The sequence below is a fragment of the Entelurus aequoreus genome, linkage group LG06 (assembly GCF_033978785.1).
Source record: "Entelurus aequoreus isolate RoL-2023_Sb linkage group LG06, RoL_Eaeq_v1.1, whole genome shotgun sequence".
Classification (NCBI taxonomy): domain Eukaryota; kingdom Metazoa; phylum Chordata; class Actinopteri; order Syngnathiformes; family Syngnathidae; genus Entelurus; species Entelurus aequoreus.
In genome coordinates, this window is record NC_084736.1 from 35,869,394 (window position 1) to 35,889,813 (window position 20,420).

The following is a 20,420-nucleotide window of genomic DNA, read 5'->3' on the forward strand; positions in this document are numbered from 1 at the left end:
GTTTCTCCCGTTTTGGACCCCTTCCCTGTTCAGAATAGATATATGTTTCTGAAAATCCTGCATCTGTGTTCAGAGTCCTGTTCTGGTCGTGACAGTTTGTAAGTTTAACAATAGACCTAAAACAATTCTTACTTACTAAAGTGTCCCATGTGTGATGTCTGTAGGATTGTTTTCATGCTTATTTGTACCTGCTATTGTAATCAAGCTAGTATCGTTAGCATTAGCTCATATGCTAACATGTTTACGAGTGTCTGTTTTATTATTATTAACTTACATTCTTTTTGTATTGTTTCACTTTCACAAATTCACCAAAACGTCACCGTGACGTTATTGAGTCTGTTTAGCTGATTGGAGAGCTAGCTTGCGGAGCTAGTGGGTCCATGACCATGACTTCTTCTTTTGTTTGATCAGCCGTTTTACTGCTGTGTTACAAACACCGTTTAGAAATAATTATGGTATGTAAATAAACATTTCCAGAATATTTCTGTGTCCAGTGAAGCTTATGTACGGAAACAGTCCCTAAAATTTAGTGGGCGCGGCTTATATACTCTGTAGTCTGGAAAGTGGGTTATATAAAATGTTTGCAGACATTAGAGGTGTACTCTAATTTTTCAGTATTGCACTGACTTTACTGTCTGGCCAAATGCTCATTCCCCCCCCAGAGTTCGAGTCCTGTTCTGTGTCGTCATGGCTGCCACAAGTTTTCTCATTGTTTCCTTCTCCTCGACGGTGTGGATGAGCATCATAGGTAATGACAACACAACTGTCAACATTGAAGTTGGCTTTTTCTTGTTGCTAAATCATCCAGTGACCCACTGGCAGAAGTAGGACTCCGTACCATCCAGTGACCGACTGGCAGAAGTAGAACTAAGTATAATCCAGTGACCGACTGGCAGAAGTACAACTAAGTATCACCCAGTGACCAACTGGCGGAAGTAGAACTAAGTATCATCCAGTGACTGACTGGCAGAAGTAGAACTAAGTATCATCCAGTGACTGACCGGCAGAAGTAGAACTAAGTATCATCCAGTGACCGACCGGCAGAAGTAGAAGTAAGTATCATCCAGCAACTGACTGGCAGAAGTAGAACTAAGTATCATCCAGTGACTGACTGGCAGAAGTAGAACTAAGTATCATCCAGTGACTGACAGGCAGAAGTAGAACTAAGTATCATCCAGTGACCGACTGGCAGAAGTAAAATTAAATATTCATGTTTGAAATTATTTCAACAGTCTATTGCTAGATGTTGTTTTCATAAAAGGGTAAGATCAGGTAACGACATGGCCTAGGTTTCACTCACATGTACCAAATATGATCATTGAAGTAATGGTACCATGGTGTCTGAGAAATTTCAAGATGACTTCTTTCTAATGTGTTCCCCATTATTCCTGCATCATGTACATTTTATTTCCTTCTGCTTCCAGGTGTGATCTTTGCCAGTGCCAGCTCAGGCGTGGGAGAGTTATCCTTCCTTTCTCTCACGGTCTACTACAGCAGGTATGTCCTCTCAATGGTTCACCATTGACTACTTCATTTTTATAACATTTGATTAAGTGTGGACCAAAGTCGGTGCCCAGGGTGGAAGGGAAGCAGGGGATGGACCATGTGGGTTACAGTTGGTGCTGTGACCTGGATGAGAGTGAGCTTTAGGGTGGTGAGCATAATGGAGCCGAGGCAGTCTGGCTGTGCCAGTGAACGTGGGTAAACGTCACTGCCTAAAACCTTACAAGTTTGAACCGGGCATCATGTTGACAGATTAGACTTCTTAGCTCGATGCCTAGTACTCTCATTCGGAAGAACCACATTGGAGCCAAGGGTGGAACGGAATCAGGGGCTGGACCAGGCAGTCTACAGTCGGTGCCGTGACCCGGATGAGAATGAGTTTTAGGGTGGTGAGCATAATGGAGCCCAGGCAGTCTGGCTGTGCCAGTGTACGCTGGTAAACACGTGAGGAGCTTGCATTGGACATCAGGTCGACAGCTCAGGTCGACAGCTCAGGCTTTTATCTCGATGCCTAGCGCTCTCACACTCTCATTTGAATGACCCACGTTCGAGCCTCGGGCGTAATAGAAGCAAGGGCTGGACCATGTGGGTTACAGTGGTGCCATGACCCAGGTAATGGAGGCCAACCAGTACCCTAATACCTTAAGAGTTTGCGATGGAGATCGAGATGATAGCTCAGGTTTTAGCTCCTTCGGAGGACACAGGTTTGAGCCCCATGCTGGACTCGGTCCGTTACACCTAGAGGTTACATCCAGACTGATGACATCCCCTGGTCTGACCACATTACAGCCACAGTGAGAAGGGCCCAGCAGAGGCTCTGGTCTATCTGGGTTCTTAAGAGAACCAACAAGGAGAAGATGCTGCTCATCTCCTGCTGCTTCCATAAAGTCTTTCTTTAAGGGGTTAAAGAACTACAGTGAAACCAACCGCCATGTGTGGAGATGTATCCATAAAGTCTTTCATTAAGGGGTAGAAGAATTGATTGATTGATTGATTGAAACTTTTATTAGTAGATTGCACAGTACAGTACATATTCCGCACAGTTGACCACTAAATGGTAACGACCGAATACGTTTTTCAACTTGTTTAAGTCGGGGTCCACGTTAATCAATTCATGGTAACTAACTACAGGGAAACCAACCACCATGTGTGGAGATGTAACCACATTGTGTTGTCCCAGCAGAGCACAGAAGGTAGTGCTGATGGACACCATGTAATTAAACTGAGAAGTTACAAGTTCACACATGGACCAGATATCATCAGAAATGGTGTGACTCCCACCTGACTGTAAGAGATTCCATAGTTTTTCTCTCTTCCCCATCTGTCCTAGGGATGTACTTGGAGCCTGGGGCTCTGGGACTGGTGGGGCTGGTGTTGCAGGAGCCCTCCTTTATTCAAGCCTCACTCAGGTTGGCCTGTCACCTCGGTCTACCCTTCTGACCATGCTGACCGTCCCATTGGCCATGTTCCTTAGGTGAGTGACATGCCAACTTCTGCATAAGAAACATGAATAATTCAAGTTCTTATTTGAGTCATGTGTGTACACTTTGAAGACAATAAGAAGTGATACTGTACAACAACCTGAATGTATGCCCTGCTCTGCCAACACACACAGAAGTGCCTTTGGTGCTCTCACAAACGATCAGGAATCACAATCCTTAATTTGAACAACCATATTGCTGCATTTATAATCATTTAAAAATGTGAAATTGACGAGACTAAGGGAAGGAAGGGGGATTGGGGGAAGGACTCTGTGCGTGTGTGTGCGTTTGTGTTAGGGTTGTACGGTATATCGGTACTAATAAAGTACCTTAGTACTAATGAATTAAAACAGGTACTATACTGCCTTTGTAAAATACTGGTACTTGTTTTATTTATCCACATGAGGCGCACCGTGGTGACAATGCTGGCACACACACACACACACACAGCACATATTAGCAGAAACAGTGCGAGGACAGAAGTCTTTGGCTTTAAATCTAATGATAAAGTGTGTGGAGATATAAACACTCACTGAAGCAGTGCTTTAAAACACAGCTAGCTAGCGGCTAACATCTATCTGTAGTGTTTTGGCTAGTGCTAAATCACTAAGCCTGGCCTCCATGGTGACAAACAAAGTACACGTATCATTATCACTGCAGGACGAGGAATAGCTAATAATGCTTCACTACACACCGTAGGAAGATACAATAGCTCACCGCTAACAAAAGCTAGCAACCCCTGAATGTAAACAAACGGGTGGATCTACACCTGACATCCACTGTAATAATACCAAGTACAATAGCGTATCTCGTCGATACTACTATGATTACATCGATATTTTTTTATCATCACAAAATATTTTTTCATTTTTTATTGTTTATAAAGTCATGAAATACAACACAGGAGAACTTTAAGACCAATGTATGATCCTGTAACTACTTGGTATCAGATCGATACCTAAATGTGTGGTATCATCCAAAACTAATGTAATGTATCAAAGAAGAGAAGAATAAGTGATTATTACATTTTAACAGAAGTGAAGTGAGCAGATATTAACAGGAAATTAACACGTTGACAAATTAAAATATGTTAGTATAAACTGTAGACTAAAAGACAAGTTTAGTAAGTATGTGACCACATTCTTCTTTGATGGCAAAAAGAAACATATGTTTAATAAGATGTTGAAATGAAGGCAACATTTGATTATTTATTACCGATTCAGTACGTTGTTCACTCCCAGAAAGGATGTGACTTCAAGTTTCATGTCTTTGAGACAAAGTGTAAATTGTTGTCTTTTTGAAATAGTTTTCCTTGTGACTAACTAGAAGTGTTTGAAGAATGAACTAGACTGAGATTATTGGTGATATGTACATGTTGTTGGTGATATGTACACATCTTTATGTTTAAGTTGTTATGCCAGGATTTCACCACTGGGGAATAGACATTCGTCCATGTGGCCCCTGAGTTCAAATGAGCTTCCTCAGTAAAATAAAGCCTTCTCTATTGTAAACAAATCATCTTTTTCATCACGTACTTCTGTGGTCACTGTACAGTTTTCTATCATCATTTGAGTCCTTCTATACAAATATTTGTTGTGTATCAATAAAAATACATCTGTTTACCACAGTCAGGCCTGGAACCAAAGAGCCAGGACAAACAACTTTTGTGTTGTACTGCGGCAGATACTACATGGCCTAGGTAAATCTGCTATGCAGGGTCATTTCCCTGAAAATATGATCATTTTAGCCCTTCAATACAAATATTTGTTGTCTATCAATACATATACATCTGTTTACCATGGTCAGGCCTGGAACCTGTTGTGTTGTACTGTAGCAGATACTACATGGCCTAGGTAAATCGGCTATGCAGGGTCATTTCCCTGAAAATATGATAATTTTAGCCCTTCAATGCAAATATTTGTTGTCTATCAATAAATATACATCTTTTTACCACAGTCAGGCCTGGAACCTGTTGTGTTGTACTGTAGCAGCTACTACATGGCCTAGGTAAATCGGCTATGCAGGGTAATTTCCCTGAAAATATGATCATTTTAGCCCTTAAATACAAATATTTGTTGTGTATCAATAAAAATACATGTTTACCACAGTCAGGCCTGGAACCAAAGAGCCAGGAAAAACACCTGTTGTGTTGTACTGTAGCAGATACTACATGGCCTAGGTAAAACTGCTATGCAGGGTCATTTCCCTGAAAATATGATCATTTTAGCCCTTCAATACAAATATTTGTTGTGTATCAATAAAAATACATCTGTTTACCACAGTCAGGCCTGGAACCAAAGAGCCAGGAAAAACAACTGTTGTGTTGTACTGTAGCAGATACTACATGGCCTAGGCATATCTACTATGCAGGGTCATTTCCCTGAAAATATGATCATTTTAGCCATTCAATACAAATATTTGTTGTCTATCAATAAAAATACATCTTTTTACCACAGTCAGGCCTGGAACCAAAGAGCCAGGAAAAACAACCGTTGTGTTGTACTGTAGCAAAAACAACCGTTGTGTTGTACTGTAGCAGATACTACATGGCCTAAGCAAATCTGCTATGTAGGGTCATTTCCCTGAAAATATGATCATTTTAGCCCTTCAATACAAATATTTGTCGTCTTTCAATAAATATACATCTTTTTACCACAGTCAGGCCTGGAACCTGTTGTATTGTACTGTAGTAGATACTACATGGCCTAGGTAAATCTGCTATGCAGGGTAATTTCCCTGAAAATATGATCATTTTAGCCCTTCAATTAGGGCTGGGCGATATGGCCTTTTTTTAATATCTCGATATTTTTAGGCCATATTGCGATACACGATATATATCTCGATATTTTGCCTTAGCCTTGAATGAACACTTGATACATATAATCACAGCAGTATGATGATTCTATGTGTCTACATTAAAACATTCTTGTTCATTTTGCATTAATATATGCTAATTTAAACTTTCATGCAGAGAGGGAAATCACAACTAAGTCAATTTAGCAAAACTGTATTTATTAAACAGTTATTAAGCAGTGGCACAAACATTCATGTCATTTCAAAACAGAAAGTGCAAGATTGTCAGAGACATTTTAAAACAAGCTATAAGTGCACTTTTGTGCATGATGACACACAAGATATTTCAATACGTGTCACATAAAAATTAGCTGCATATCAAATAGTATATTTCCTACGGTGTTGATGTGGAAATAGTTGCTTCGGCATTTAGTTGGTGTGGCACCGAACGGAGATGTTGACATGTAAAGACATCTTCCCGCTTGAAGCCAAACCACCGTCAGACGATGGACCCTGTGCTGTTTTTCTTGGGAATTAATTATTCCTCCATTTGTTACCAGATTTGCACCTTCTTTCTCTCGTATTACCACTCAAACCACACCGTTAGCTGTTAGCATCACAGCTAACGTTACCATGTCGCTACCTGTCTGGGAGCGTGTGGAGTTGCTCACGTGACAGTATGTGACGTATGTAAGAAGGTGCGCTTGTTTTAGTCTCTGTGAGAAGGAGAGACAAGAAAGAGTGAGAAACGCATGAAGTTTAATGCCCCGCAGCTAAAAGCAACTGTGTGAGAACGTATACTCGAATATCACAATATAGTCATTTTCTATATCGCACAGAGACAAACCCGCGATATATCGAGTATATCGATATATCGCCCAGCCCTACCTGCAATACAAATATTTATTGTATATCAATAAATATTAATCTGTTTACCACAGTCAATCAGGCCTGGAACCAATGACAAACAACTGTTGTGTTGTACTGTAGCAGATACTACATGGCCTAGGTAAATCTGCTATTCAGGGTCATATCCCTGAAAATATGATCATTTTAGCCCTTCAATACAAATATTTGTTGTGTATCAATAAAAATACATTTGTTTACCACAGTCAGGCCTGGAACCAAAGAGCCAGGACAAACAACTTTTGTGTTGTACTGTAGCAGATACTACATGGCCTAGGTAAATCTGGTATGCAGGGTCATTTCCCTGAAAATATGATAATTTTAGCCCTTCAATACAAATATTTGTTGTCTATCAATAAATATACATCTGTTTACCACGGTCAGGCCTGGAACCTGTTGTGTTGTATTGTAGCAGATACTACATGGCCTAGGTAAAAACGCTATGCAGGGTAATTTCCCTGAAAATATGGTCTTTTTAGCCCTTCATTACAAATATTTGTTGTGTATCAGTAAAAATACATCTGTTTACCACAGTCAGGCCTGGAACCTGTTGTGTTGTACTGTAGCAGATACTACATGGCCTAGGTAAATCTGCTATGCAGGGTCATTTCCCTGAAAATATGATCATTTTAGCCCTTCAATACAAATATTTGTTGTGTATCAATACAAATACATCTGTTTACCATGGTCAGGCCTGGAACCTGTTGTGTTGTACTGTAGCAGATACTACATGGCCTAGGTAAAACTGCTATGCAGGGTCATTTTCCTGAAAATATGATAATTTTAGCCCTTCATTACAAATATTTGTTGTGTATCAGTAAAAATACATCTGTTTACCACAGTCAGGCCTGGAACCTGTTGTGTTGTACTGTAGCAGATACTACATGGCCTAGCTAAATCTGCTATGCAGGGTCATTTTCCTGAAAATATGATAATTTTAGCCCTTCAATACAAATATTTGTTGTGTATCAATACAATTACATCTATTTACCACAGTCAGGCCTGGAACCTGTTGTGTTGTACTGTAGCAGATACTACATGGCCTAGGTAAATCTGCTATGCAGGGTCATTTCCCTGAAAATATGATCATTTTAGCCCTTCAATACAAATATTTGCTGTGTATCAATACAAATACATCTGTTTACCATGGTCAGGCCTGGAACCTGTTGTGTTGTACTGTAGCAGATATTACATGGCCTAGGTAAAACTGCTATGCAGGGTCATTTTCCTGAAAATATGATAATTTTAGCCCTTCATTACAAATATTTGTTGTGTATCAGTAAAAATACATCTGTTTACCACAGTCAGGCCTGGAACCTGTTGTGTTGTACTGTAGCAGATACTACATGGCCTAGCTAAATCTGCTATGCAGGGTCATTTTCCTGAAAATATGATAATTTTAGCCCTTCAATACAAATATTTGTTGTGTATCAATACAATTACATCTATTTACCATAGTCAGGCCTGGAACCTGTTGTGTTGTACTGTAGCAGATACTACATGGCCTAGTTAAATCTGCTATGCAGGGTAATTTCCCTGAAAATATGATCATTTTAGCCCTTCAATACAAATATTTGTTGTGTATCAATAAAATACATCTGTTTACCACAGTCAGGCCTGGAACCAAAGAGCCAGGAAAAACAACTGTTGTGTTGTACTGTAGCAGATACTACATAGCCTAGGCAAATCTGCTATGCAGTGCCATTTCCCTGAAAATATGATAATTTTAGCCCTTCAATACAAATATTTGTTGTCTATCAATAAATATACATCTGTTTACCACAGTCAGGCCTGGAACCTGTTGTGTTGTACTGTAGCAGATACTACACGGCCTAGATAAATCTGCTATGCAGGGTAATTTCCCTGAACATTTGATCATTTGAGTCCTTCAATACAAATATTTGTTTTGTATCAATAAAAATACATCTGTTTACCACAGTGAGGCCGGAAACATCTTGTGTTGTACTGTAGCAGATACTACATGGCCTAGGTAAATCTGCTATGCAGGGTCATTTCCCTGAAAATATGATCTTTTGAGCCCTTCTATACAAATATTTGTTGTGTATCAATAAAAATACATCTGTTTACCACAGTCACGCCTGGAACCGATGAGCCAGGACAAACAACTGTCGTGTTGTACTGTAGTAGATACTACATGGCAGAGGTGTGGACTCGAGTCACATGACTTGGACTTGAGTCAGACTCGAGTCATGAATTTGATGACTTTAGACTCGACTTGACAAAATGTAAAGAGACTTGCAACTCGACTTTAACATCAATGACTTGTGACTTCACTTGGACTTGAGCCTTTTGACTTGACAAGACTTGCTACTTTCCCCAAAACCCAAAGATTAGAAAGTTATTCAGGAGCGCTCCGTATCTTTCATTGTGTACTTGTGTGTGTCTGTCAGCGTGTGTGCTGCCTGTCAGTACAACATCCAATCAAATTACATCCACCTTGTTTTCATCCCACAGCATTCATCCAATCAAATTGCAGGACAACCAACGAAGAAGAGCTGTCAAACAACGGGCCAGTAAGGAAAAATTATTGCAAAAATAGTTTCGTTCGGGTATTAAAACTACGAGTTGATCAACAAAAAACGAATTGCAGTATGCAAAACATGCGGTTCGAAGATTACAGACGGAGACGAAACAACTTCCAACTTCGTTCGACATTTGAAGTTGCACAAAGAACGGTAATTTTTAATGTAAGCTAACGTTTATTGGCTAAGTAATGTAACTTTTATTTGCTGTGTAGTTAAATATACATTATAACCATAGACATCTTATAAGTAGACGCAGCATCGAGCGCTAGCGCCTACTGGCGCTGATGAGACGTGGGGCCGCCATCTTGGAGTGGTGATCCGCTCCACTCAGTGCAATTAATTTGGCAGGAGCAATGAACTGTCAGCGCATTTAATTCATTTTACCTCACTGAATACCACTGATTTTCAAGCGTTTTTTTTTGTCATACGTGCAGCTATGATAAAGGACACATGTTTTGACAGGTTTTATTATTCATAGTTTGCTTAACAGTTATAGAATATTCTTATATGCTATAAGTGACCAGACGTCCGAGATCAAAACTGGGATTATAATCCCAGAGAAGGGGGAAAAAACGGTCAGCTATTTTTAAATTCAAGAAACAATATGATTAGGTTATATATACATGCGTATATCGTCCATAAACAATGTATGAATACATTAGATATCTATATCTATATATATAGGGACGGCGTGGCGAAGTTGGTAGAGTGGCTGTGCCAGCAATCGGAGTGTTGCTGGTTACTGGGGTTCAATTCCCACCTTCTACCTTCCTAGTCACGTCCGTTGTGTCCTTGGGCAAGACACTTCACCCTTTGCCTCTGATGGCTGCTGGTTAGCGCCTTGCATGGCAGCTCCCGCCATCAGTGTGTGAATGTGTGTGTGAATGGGTAAATGTGGAAATACTGTCAAAGCGCTTTGAGTACCTTGAAGGTAGAAAAGCGCTATACAAGTACAACCCATTTATCATTTATATATCTTAGGGACCTAAAGACTGTATCTCTGTTGCTGCAGCAGCAGAGAGTTTATTCTGTCTTGACACTTTGTATTGATATTTTGTATTACATTCTTCCCTTAAATGATAATGTTTACAGTGATTGTTTTATATATTTTTTTTTTATGTATGTCGCTTTGGATACAAGCGTCTGCCAAATACTTAAACATAAACATATATAAACACCTGAAAGTCTTTATATCAGCTAAAACCACCAGTCTGTTTCACTGGATTCAGAATAAAACCAAATTCTGTTTTACAATTTTTATTTGAATATTGTTACTTGAAGACTTATTCCTGGTTACAATCATACTGTTAAGAAAGTATTGTCTTACGCTTTGCCTAAAATGAGAATGCATCATAATCAGTGGCGGCTGGTGAATTTTGTTTTAGGTGGGGCTGAAAGTTTGTAAATCAAATCCCTGTAGGGGGGGTCATCCTCCCCCAGAAGATTTCTTTGTGATTTTCACATACAAATATTGAAGATCTTTGCTCCTTCTCAACTCTGTGGTAATATTATTTTCACAAAATACAACCAATAGTACGTTAATGTTAAATCTTACTTGTGAAAAGTAATCCCCCGATTCCTATTTTCAACAGTCCGCTCATTTGAGCAGGAAAACGCTGAACACCAGCCCGGCATCTTTGTTTTCTACCTGTCAACTGTCAGTTTAGGCTGCTCGTCGGCTCCTCATCACCACTTCAAGATGGCGGCCGAATTTCTCGCGTCACAGCAGCCATTGCTGCGTCTACTTCTAAGATGTCTATGGTTATAACGTCATTGCAAACACGGCAATCTGTTGCGTCCACTATAGTTCGCTACCTTATTCATACTTTTTGTCAAGTGATTTTTTTTAAGCAGGGTTGCATGAGGTACCTATACGTAACGTTACGTTAGTCAATGTATCACACACAGTAACGTAACGTTAGACGGCGGTCAGCAGCACGGCGTATTTTAGCCACCTACAAAAAGACAAACATAGTCAAATAATGGTCAGTTAAAAGGTATACTATATTAAGAATATGTGCACATATTGCATAGGGCCCTGACATCTAAAAAGTACAACTCTGTTCATTGTTATGTTCATGTATTTGTTATGTTTTTCATGTGTACGCACACATCAACACACACACAGTATGAGATGAGATCAATGAGATAAGGTAAGAACAGGATAGAAACTGCTGTGGAACTAGTTACAATGCAATATGCCATGGAAAAACAATGTTAACACTTTTGTGTAAATAAGTGCAGTTGCACTTGTTTTTTCAAATGTGTTTATTCTGTAAAGGAATGAGTTAAATGTTTAAAATGACTGGTTAATAGTGCTATTATGAAGTGCAATGTCAGCACTATTTTTTTTCCTGCAATTTCAAATGCACTTGTTTTAATAAATAAATACAGCGTTTTAAAAGCATACATCCATCCATCCATCCATTTTTCTACCGCTTATTCCCTCCGGGGTCGCGGGGGGCGCTGTAGCCTATCTCAGCTACAATCGGGCGGAAGGCGGGGTACACCCTGGACAAGTCGCCACCTCATCGCAGGGCCAACACAGATAGACAGACAACATTCACACACTAGGGCAAATTTAGTGTTGCCAATCAACCTATCCCCAGGTGCATGTTTTTTGGAAGTGGGAGGAAGCTGGAGTACCCGGAGGGAACCCACGCAGTCACGGGGAGAACATGCAAACTCCACACAGAAAGATCCCGAGCCCGGGATTGAACCCAGGACTACTCAAGACCTTCGTATTGTGAGGCAGACGCACTAACCCCTCTTCCACCGTGCTGCCCCAAAATACACAATATGTGTAAATATATTAGTCTGTGGTTAAAAGGACTTGAAACTCAAAATGCAGGACTTGGGACTTGACTTGAGACTGTCACGTTGTATTGGTGACGAACCCCAAATGCAGAGATGGCAGGCTTTGTCCAGGAAAACATGATTTAATGTTCATAAAATAAACGTAAAAACACAAACCAGAAACTAGGAACAGGAAACAGGATGCCAGGAAAACAGGAACTGGAAGACGAGGAACAAAAAGACAGCAAGCTACAAACATCTACAATATATAGCTTACCGCTACCGCTTACAGCTACACTGACATCGACAAGTAGGAATGACAATACTCCAGCACTGACTGGAGTGCAAAGCAGGTCTAAATAGCAGCTGGCTGATTGACACCAGGTGTGGCCAGGTGCCAATCAGCCACAGCTGAGGGGACACAGCACTCAGAGAGACAAACAGGAAACTGAACCAAAATAAGAGTGCTGACAGGAAATAAACACAGAGGAAAAACTAAAACTTAACCAAACTGTCAGGGACAAACCAGACAGAGACTTTCCAGTCTTGACTTTGGACTTGACTCGGGACTTGCCTGTCTTGTTTCGGGACGTGACTCTGGACTTGAGGGCAAAGACTTGAGACTTACTTATTTACAAAACAATGACTTGGTCCCACCTCTGCTACATGGCCTAGGCAAATCTGCTATGCAGGGTCATTTCCCTGAAAATATGATAATTTTAGCCCTTCAATACAAATATTTGTTGTGTATCAATAAAAATACATCTGTTTACCACTGTCAGGCCTGGAACCAAATAGCCAGGACAAACAACTGTTGTGTTGTACTGTAGCAGATACATGGCCTAGGTAAATCTGGTATGCACGGCCATTTCCCTGAAAATATGATAATTTTAGTCGTTCAATACAAATATTTGTTGTGTATCAATAAAAATACATCTGTTTACCAAAGTCAGGCCTGGAACCAATGTCAAACAACTGTTGTGTTGTACTGTAGCAGATACTACATGGCCTAGGTAAATCTGCTATGCAGGGTAATTTCCCTGAAAATATGATACTTTGAGTCCTTCATTACAAATATTTGTTGTGTATCAATAAAAATACATCTGTTTACCACAGTCAGGCCTGGAACAGAAGGGCCAGGACAAACAAATGTTGTGTTGTACTGTAGCAGATAGTACATGGCCTAGGTAAATCTGCTATGCACGGTAATTTCCCTGAAAATATGATAATTTGAGTCCTTCAATACAAATATTTGTTGTGTATCAATAAAAATACATCTGTTTACCACAGTCAGGCCTGGAACAGAAGGGCCAGGACAAACAACTGTTGTGTTGTACTGTATCAGATACTACATGGCCTCGGTAAATCTGCTATGCAGGGTCATTTCCCTGAAAATATGATCATTTGATGTTTGTGGTGTGATGGCAACAGTGCTGGATTCTAGGGTCATGTTCATTCTCAGTACAGTAAGAGGAACAGATGCAACACATAAAGGTGCATATGAAGTTCTACTTTACATTTCTTCACAAATTGCATTCGTTGCTAAAATGATTCCCAACCCCCTTCATCTTCAAACAAACTATTAGTTATTTCCTCCTGCTGGCTCCGCCTCCTCACCTCCCTCAGTGGAAGGACCGAAGGGCCGACGGTGCTTTGTTTCCAGAGGAGAGGCAGCGACTGATGGACCAATCACAGGAGGAGCAGGAAACCTGCCGCCAAGGTACTAGCTCTCCTTCACCTGTATTGCATGTGGCCATCACAGCTTGAAAATACACTTTTGAATGGATGTGTCATACCAATAACGTGTCATACCAATAATGTGTCATACCAATAACGTGTCATACCAATAACGTGTCATACCAATAATGTGTCACACCAATAACGTGTCATACCAATAACGTGTCATACCAATAATGTTTCACACCAATAATGTGTCATACCAATAACGTGTCATACCATAAATGTGTCATACCAATAACGTGTCATACCAGTAATTTGTCATACCAATAACGTGTGATACCAATAACCGGTCATTCCAGTAATGTGTCATACCAATAACGTGTCATACCAGTAATGTGTCATACCAATAACCTGTCATATCAATAATGTGTCATACCAATAACGTGTCATACCAGTAATGTGTCATACCAATAACGTGTCATACCAATAACCTGTCATACCAATAATGTTGTATAAGTACAAACTACAGGTTGTTATCTTTCTCAGAGGGCAGGAACAGACATGTTCCTCTCACTCTTCACGAGAAACTCCATATCATCAAAGTAAGACAAACACACACACACACTACACTGTATGTATACACATATTTGAACAATTTCCCTAGTGGATCAATAAAGTTTGTCTAAGTCTAATATACACACACACTATATTGCCAAAAGTATGTGTCCAGCCATCCAAATGATGAGAATAGGTGTCCTAATCACTAATCATAGGTGTATCAAATCAAGCACTTAGGCATGGAGACTGTTTCTACAAACATTTGTGAAAGAATGGGCCGCTCTCAGTGATTTCCAGCGTGGAACTGTCATAGGAAATGTAACTGTTCAACAAATCCAGTCGTGAAATTTCCTTGCTCCTAAATATTCCAAAGTCAACTGTGTGCTTTATTCTAAGAAAAGTGAAGAGTTTGGGAACAACAGCAAGTCAGCCACCAAGTGGTAGGCCACGTAAACTGACAGAGAGGTCAGCATAGTGCAAAGACTTTCTACACAGTCACTTGCTACAGAGCTCCAAACTTCATGTCACCTTCCAATTAGCCCACGTACAGTATGCAGAGAGCTTCATGGCCGAGCAGCTGCATCTAAGCCATACATCACCAAGTCCAATGCAAAGTGTGGGATGCAGTGGTGTAAAGCACGTCGCCACTGGACTCTAGAGCAGTGGAGACACCTTCTCTGGAGTGATTAATCACGCTTTTCCAATTGGCAATCTGATGGACCAGTCTGGGTTTTGGAGGTTGCCAGGAGAACGCTACATTTTGGTGTGACATTTGGAGGAGGAATTATGGTGTGGGGTTGTTTTTCAGGACTTGGGCTTGGCCCCTTAGTTCCAGTGAAAGGAACTTTGTATGCTCCAGGATACCAAAACATTTTGGACAATTCCATGCTCCCAACCTTGTGGGAACAGTTTGGAGCGGGCCCTTTCCTCTTCCAACATGACTGTGCACCAGTACACAAAGCAAGGTCCATAAAGACATGGATGACAGAGTCTGGTGTGGATGAACTTGACTGGCCTGCACAGAGTCCTGACCTGAACACCTTTGGGATGAATTAGAACGGCGACTGAGAGCCAGGCCTTCTCCACCAACATCAGTGTGTGACCTCACCAATGCGCTTTTGGAAGAATGGTGGAAATATATATATATATATATATATATAACACAGACACACAGCAGTTGTTAAGGTTACATTGTTCATCTAACTCCTCTGCAGGACTTGATGCCATTTATCTGTCCTTTGGTCCTGGTCTACTATGCTGAGTACTTCATCAACCAGGGCTTGGTAAGTGTTGTGTGCATCACACTAAGCTACCTAACAGACTTTAGTCCTGACCAAGCTACCTAACAGACTTTAGTCGTGACAAAGCTACCTAATAGACTTTAGTCCTGACCAAGCTACCTAACAGACTTTAGTCATGACCAAGCTACCTAACAGACTTTAGTCCTGAGCAAGCTACCTAACAGACTTTAGTCCTGACTAAGCTACCTAACAGACTTTAGTCCTGACCAAGCTACCTAACAGACTTTAGTCGTGACTAAACTACCTAATAGACTTTAGTCCTGACCAAGCTACCTAACAGACTTTAGTCCTGACCAAGCTACCTAACAGACTTTAGTCCTGAGCAAGCTATCTAACAGACTTTAGTCCTGAATAAGCTACCTAACAGACTTTAGTCCTGACTAAGCTACCTAACAGACTTTATTCCTGACCAAGCTACCTAACAGACTTTAGTCCTGACTAAGCTACCTAACAGACTTTAGTCCTGACTAAGCTACCTAACAGACTTTAGTCCTGACCAAGCTACCTAACAGACTTTAGTCCTGAGCAAGCTACCTAACAGACTTTAGTCCTGACTAAGCTACCTAACAGACTTTAGTCCTGACCAAGCTACCTAACAGACTTTAGTCGTGACTAAGCTACCTAATAGACTTTAGTCCTGACCAAGCTACCTAACAGACTTTATTCCTGACCAAGCTACCTAACAGACTTTAGTCCTGAGCAAGCTACCTAACAGACTTTAGTCCTGACTAAGCTACCTAACAGACTTTAGTCCTGACTAAGCTACCAAACAGACTTTAGTCCTGACCAAGCTACCTAATAGACTTTAGTCCTGACCAAGTTACCTAACAGACTTTAGTCCTGACCAAGCTACCTAACAGACTTTAGTCCTGACAAAGCTACCTAATAGACTTTAGTCCTGCCCAAGCTACCTAACAGACTTTAGTCCTGACCAAGCTACCTAACAGACTTTAGTCCTGACTAAGCTACAGACTTTTGTCCTGACTAAGCTACAGACTTTAGTCCTGACCAAGCTACCTAATAGACTTTAGTCCTGACCAAGCTACCTAACAGACTTTAGTCCTGACCAAGCTACCTAACAGACTTTAGTCCTGACTAAGCTACCCTAACAGACTTTAGTCCTGACCAAGCTACCTAACAGACTTTAGTCCTGACCAACCTTCTTTCAGTCATCTTCTGATAATTTATTTCTTCAATTGCATGAAGATCCACTTCACTCTCACTAGCATGCTTGGAAAAACTAACTTATGTCCATCTATAGCTATAAGCTAATGCTAGCTCTGAGCTAACGCTAGCTCTAGCTCAGGGGTCGGCAACCCGCGGCTCCATTCTGATGCGGCTCAGCTACATACATGCCGACCCCCCCGATTTTCCCAGGAGACTTATGGATCTCAGTGTCTCTCATAGATTACTCCCAGGGAAAAACTAATCCTATTTACACTCTAATTACTAAATAAAGGGCATGCCCTAATTGCACTGCAGTAATTGTCCTCTATAGCATTTACATACAGCATGCCAGTCCAGCCACATGTTGCATGTTGTTATTACTTGCACACACAGGAGACAGCAAAGCATACTTACTCATCAGCCACACAGCTTACACTGACGGTAGCCGTATCAAACAACTTTAACATTGTTACGTTACAAATATGCGCCACACTGTGAACCCACACCAAAAAAGAATGAAAAACACATTTCTGGAGAACATCCCACCGTAACACAACATAAACACAACACAACCATTACCCAGAATCCCATGCAGCCCTAACTCTTCCGGTCTACACCGCTACCACCAAATCCCCCCACACATCAACCCCCCCCCTCCTCTCCGTGCGTTGGTTGAGCGGAAGAGTTAGGGCTGCATGGGATTCTGGGTATTGGTACCGTCAGTGTAAGATGTGTGGCTGCTGATGTAGTACGCCTTTCTGTCACTTACGTGAGCAAGCTGAAATTGCATTCTACATGTGGTCGAGCAGGTACACTGTTAGGGCAGACTGTAGAGGGCGCCAAATGCAGTGTCATCACGCTCTGATATTCGGGAGTCTCCCGGGAAAAATGAGAGGGTTGGCAAGTATGACGCTATCAAGCGCCATTCATTCAAAACTTGCGGGCTGCACTAACATCAAATTTCCACATTAAAGTGCGTGCCGGTGCGTGTGTCGGAGACCCCTGGTTAACATAGCACAAAGCATTTAAGCTTTGTATGCGGTGTTTTTCATTTTAAATTTTAAAAAAATTTTTGTGGCTCCCATTACTTTCTTTAATTTGTGAAACTTGCCAAAATGGCTCTTTGAGTGGTAAAGGTTGCCGACCCCTGCTCTAGCTAATGCTAGCAGGTAAAAACATATGTTTTGGTGGGTTGACTGCCTCCACACCGTGGCCTAGTAAATGCTTACTAGGCCAACTAGTGATGTGGAGGCTCCTAACATCAGTAATGAATGATGAACAATTGCTCATCTGTGTACTACTGTGTACTATTTGGAAGTAACTGTGTACTATTTGGAAGTAACTATGTATTACTGTGTACTATTTGGAAGTAACTATGTATTACTGTGTACTATTTGGAAGTAACTATATATTACTGTGTACTATTTGGAAGTAACTGTGTACTATTTGAAAGTATCTGTGTACTATTTGGAAGTAACTGTGTACTACTGTGTACTATTTGGAAGTAACTATGTACTATTTGGAAGTAACTATGTCTTACTGTGTACTATTTGGAAGTAACTATGTACTATTTGGAAGTAATTGTGTACTATTTGGAAGTAACTATGTAATACTGTGTACTATTTGGAAGTAACTGTGTACAATTTGGAAGTAACTGTGTACTATTTGGAAGTAACTGTGTACTATTTATAAGTAACTTTGTACTATTTGGAAGTAACTGTGTACTATTTAGAAGTAACTTTGTACTATTTGGAAGTAGCTGTGTACTATTTAGAAGTAAGTGTGTACTATTTGGAAGTAACTGTGTACTATTTGGAAGTAACTGTGTACAATGGAACTTTCCCAGATGGAGCTCCTGTATTTCCCAAAGTTTTTCCTGTCACATGCGGAGCAGTATCGATGGTTAGTACTTTTTGATCAAATATTACTATGTGTTACTTTTGTACTCAACAACCTTCTACTTGAATATTTAGAATCATGTTTACAATGTCATTGTTTGTGTAGTTGTAATATTTGTGTTGAGGTACCTGACTTTGTATCAGTACTTCATCTGTGTTGTGTACTAATATGTATTGTTTGTGTACTAATATGTATTTTTTGTGTACTAATATGTATTTGTGGAGGTTGCCCTCCCGTGGGTTTCTTAGACCACTAAATAGTGCCACGAGAGCCCGGATCAGGGTTGTAACACTGTTTTATTTTCATAAATTCGTGCAGGGGTTTTGCTTTCCAGCAAACTGTCTTTTTCCTGTCCGTCTGTTTCGCTCTCGCTCCAGCTCCAACAACGTGTCTCCCTCCGGCTGCTGCTAATACGGGCGACAGGTGATTAGATAACAAGGCCCACCTGGGCCATCTACGCACCTGTCGCTGTCTTCGAGGCCGGTCCTGGCACACCTCCTTCCGTGGCAGGCCCGCAGGCCACGCCCCCCTCCACAGTATTGTTTGTGTATAAAAGCAGTGAAGTTATCACGTTGCGTAAATGGTAAATAAAAAGAGAATACAATGATTTGCAAATCATTTTCAACTTGTATTCAATTGAATGGACTGCAAAGACAAGATATTTCATGTTCACAATGAGAACCTTTTTTGCAAATAATCATGAACTTAGGATTTAATCGCAGCAACACATGTCAAAAAAGGCATTTTTACCAGCGTGTTACATGGCCTTTCCTTTTTACAACACTCAGTAAAGGTTCGGGAACTGAGGAGACACATTTTTTAAGTGGAATTATTTCCCATTCTTGCTTGATGTACAGCTTAAGTTGTTTAACAGTCTCCCTTCTGATATTTTAGACTTCACATATTTTCAATGAGAGACAGGTCTGGACTACAGGCAGGCCAGTCTAGTACCCGCACTCTTTTACTATGAAGCCATGCTCTTGTAACAAGTGGCTTGGCATTGTCTTGCTGAAATAAGCAGGGGCGTCCATGATAACGTTGCTTGGATGGCAACATATGTTGCACCAAAAAATGTATGTACCTTTCAGCATTAATGGTGCCTTCACAGATGTGTAAGTTACCCATGCCTTGGGCACTAATAAGCCCCCCTACCATCACAGATGCTGACTTTTACACTTTGACCCTAGAACAGTCGGGATTCAAAAACAATTTGAAATGTGGACTCGTCAGACCAAAGAACACTTTTCCACTTTGCATCAGTCCATCTTAGATGAGCTCGGGCCCAGCGAAGCGTTTCTGGGTGTTGTTGATAAATGGCTTTGGCTTTGCATAGTAGAGTTTTAACTTGCACTTACAGATGTAGCAACCAACTGTAGTTACTGACAGTGGTTTTCTGAAGTGTTCCTGAGCCCATGTGGTGATATCCTTTACACACTGATGTGGCTTTTTGATGCAGTACCGCCTGAGGGATCCAAAGTGCGTAATATCATGGCTTACGTGCAGTGATTTCTCCAGATTCTCTGAACCTTTTGATGATATTACGGAGCGTAGATGGTGAAATCCCTAAATTCCTTGCAATAGCTGGTTGAGAAATGTTGTTCTTAAACAATTTGCTCAGGCATTTGTTGACAAAGTGGTGACCCTCGCCCCATCCTTGTTTGTGAATGACTGAGCATTTCATGGAAGCTGCTTTTATACCCAATCATGGCACCCACCTGTTCCCAATTAGCCTGTTCACATGTGGGATGTTCCAAATAAGTCTTTGATGAGCATTCTTCAACTTTATCACT

At 40.8% G+C, this 20,420-nt stretch overlaps 1 protein-coding gene across 2 annotated transcripts in view; it reads left to right on the top strand.

Moving 5' to 3' along the window:
- The window catches only part of cln3 (CLN3 lysosomal/endosomal transmembrane protein, battenin), a 50,955-nt gene that overhangs the window by 19,328 nt on the left and 11,207 nt on the right, over nt 1-20,420 (top strand). For both annotated transcript variants that reach the window (XM_062050652.1, XM_062050653.1), the window contains exons 6-12: nt 663-748; nt 1,425-1,497; nt 2,834-2,977; nt 13,612-13,745; nt 14,252-14,307; nt 15,478-15,546; nt 18,578-18,633. In XM_062050652.1, the coding sequence (XP_061906636.1) occupies nt 663-748; nt 1,425-1,497; nt 2,834-2,977; nt 13,612-13,745; nt 14,252-14,307; nt 15,478-15,546; nt 18,578-18,633 (618 nt within the window). The remainder of the gene's footprint in view (nt 1-662; nt 749-1,424; nt 1,498-2,833; nt 2,978-13,611; nt 13,746-14,251; nt 14,308-15,477; nt 15,547-18,577; nt 18,634-20,420) is intronic.